The sequence below is a fragment of the Myotis davidii genome, unplaced genomic scaffold, assembly GCF_000327345.1.
Source record: "Myotis davidii unplaced genomic scaffold, ASM32734v1 scaffold327, whole genome shotgun sequence".
NCBI lineage: Eukaryota > Metazoa > Chordata > Mammalia > Chiroptera > Vespertilionidae > Myotis > Myotis davidii.
The window spans coordinates 4968409-4969803 of NW_006298628.1; the positions used below are offsets into that span (position 1 = coordinate 4968409).

The 1395-nt window shown below is 45.9% G+C and overlaps 1 protein-coding gene across 1 annotated transcript in view; it reads left to right on the plus strand.

The window, feature by feature from the left end:
* The window catches only part of CASC3 (cancer susceptibility candidate 3), a 16137-nt gene that overhangs the window by 344 nt on the left and 14398 nt on the right, over positions 1–1395 (plus strand). Inside the window, 2 exon segments of the mRNA XM_006774434.2 lie at positions 309–359; positions 667–704. Of these exon segments, the coding sequence (XP_006774497.1) occupies positions 309–359; positions 667–704 (89 nt within the window).

Here is a 1395-nt window from a genome sequence, read left to right on the forward strand (position 1 = left end):
GCGGGGCGGAGCCGGTGGCTTACGGGCCGGGGGCGGGTGTAGGTGATGATGGGAGGCTGAGAGTCGGTGGTCGATGCTGAGGCACCGTGCGTTGGAGTGGAGGACGGCCGTCCCAGGGCGGTTTGCACCCGGAGCCCCCAGGGAAGAGGAGCGGGTGGGGGTTTCTGGGAGGAGTGCAGAGCCGCTGCGGATGGACAGCGACTGTGTGTTCAGAGACGGGGCTTGAGGCGAAGAGACCGGACCTCCCTCAGATGTTAACCAGTTTGTGTTGAGTCTTCAGCTCTCCGCCCTCTGGAAATCACAGACCTAACCCATGACTTCTTTCTTGCAGGAGAGTGAAGATGGCATCGAGGGCGATGGTGAGTAGCATCATGGTGGTATTTTTTGTCCCCAAAACTCAGGTCACCTATTCCCAGCAGTTGGCATCTCGGGATGTTAGGGATTTGGGGGAGAGTGGTACACAGTGGCTCTTTGCAGCACAATATTAAAGAGCATAACGTTTTAGCGGTATGGCCACTCTCTGAGCCTGTTTGCATCTGTAAATGGGAACTATAATTTTACCTACCTCATAGGTTGATATCAGATTTAAATTATATTTAGCAGTCAGGAAATGTAATTATAATTCTGTTATTTTTTTTTCTTGACATATTTCGGTTTTCTTTTCAGCTGTTCTCTCGGATTATGAAAGTGCAGAAGACTCAGAAGTGAGTGTGATAGGTTTTTTTCCTTTGGTGTATATATTTAAATGTATTTTAAAAAAAAATATATCTGTGGTTCAAAAGTATCATTACCTACTTGTTAACTCTTCTTTTGCATTCTTCACTTACACTTTGGAAAAACTGATGCAAAAGGTCTTTTTAACATTTTTAATTTTATTTATTTATTGATGATTGAGAGAGAAACACTGATTTGCTGTTTCCATTATTCATTCATTCATTCATTGATTCTTCTATGTGCCCTCACTGGGGATCGAACCTGTAACCTTGGTGTATTGGGGTGATGCTCTAACAAACTGAATTGCCTGCCCAGGGCCCAAAAGGTCTTGTTCATTTAGAGCAGGAGTGGGAACCTTTTTTCTGACAAGGGTCATTTTGATATTTATAACATCATTTTCAGGCCATACAAAATTATCAACTTAAAAATTATGCTGCTCTGAAAAAAGCTCCTAGATTTATGGAGAGACACACATTGATTGGTTGACCCCTGCACACCCCCTCTCCCCCACTAGGGCTGGGGATTGAGCCTGTAACCAAGGTACAGGGCCCTTGACCAGAATAGAAACTGGGATCCTTCAGTCTGCAGGCTGACACTGTAGCCAGCGGTTCTCAACCTGCGGGTCGAGACCCCTTTGGGGGTGGAACATCCATATCACAGGGGTCGCCTAAGACCATCGGA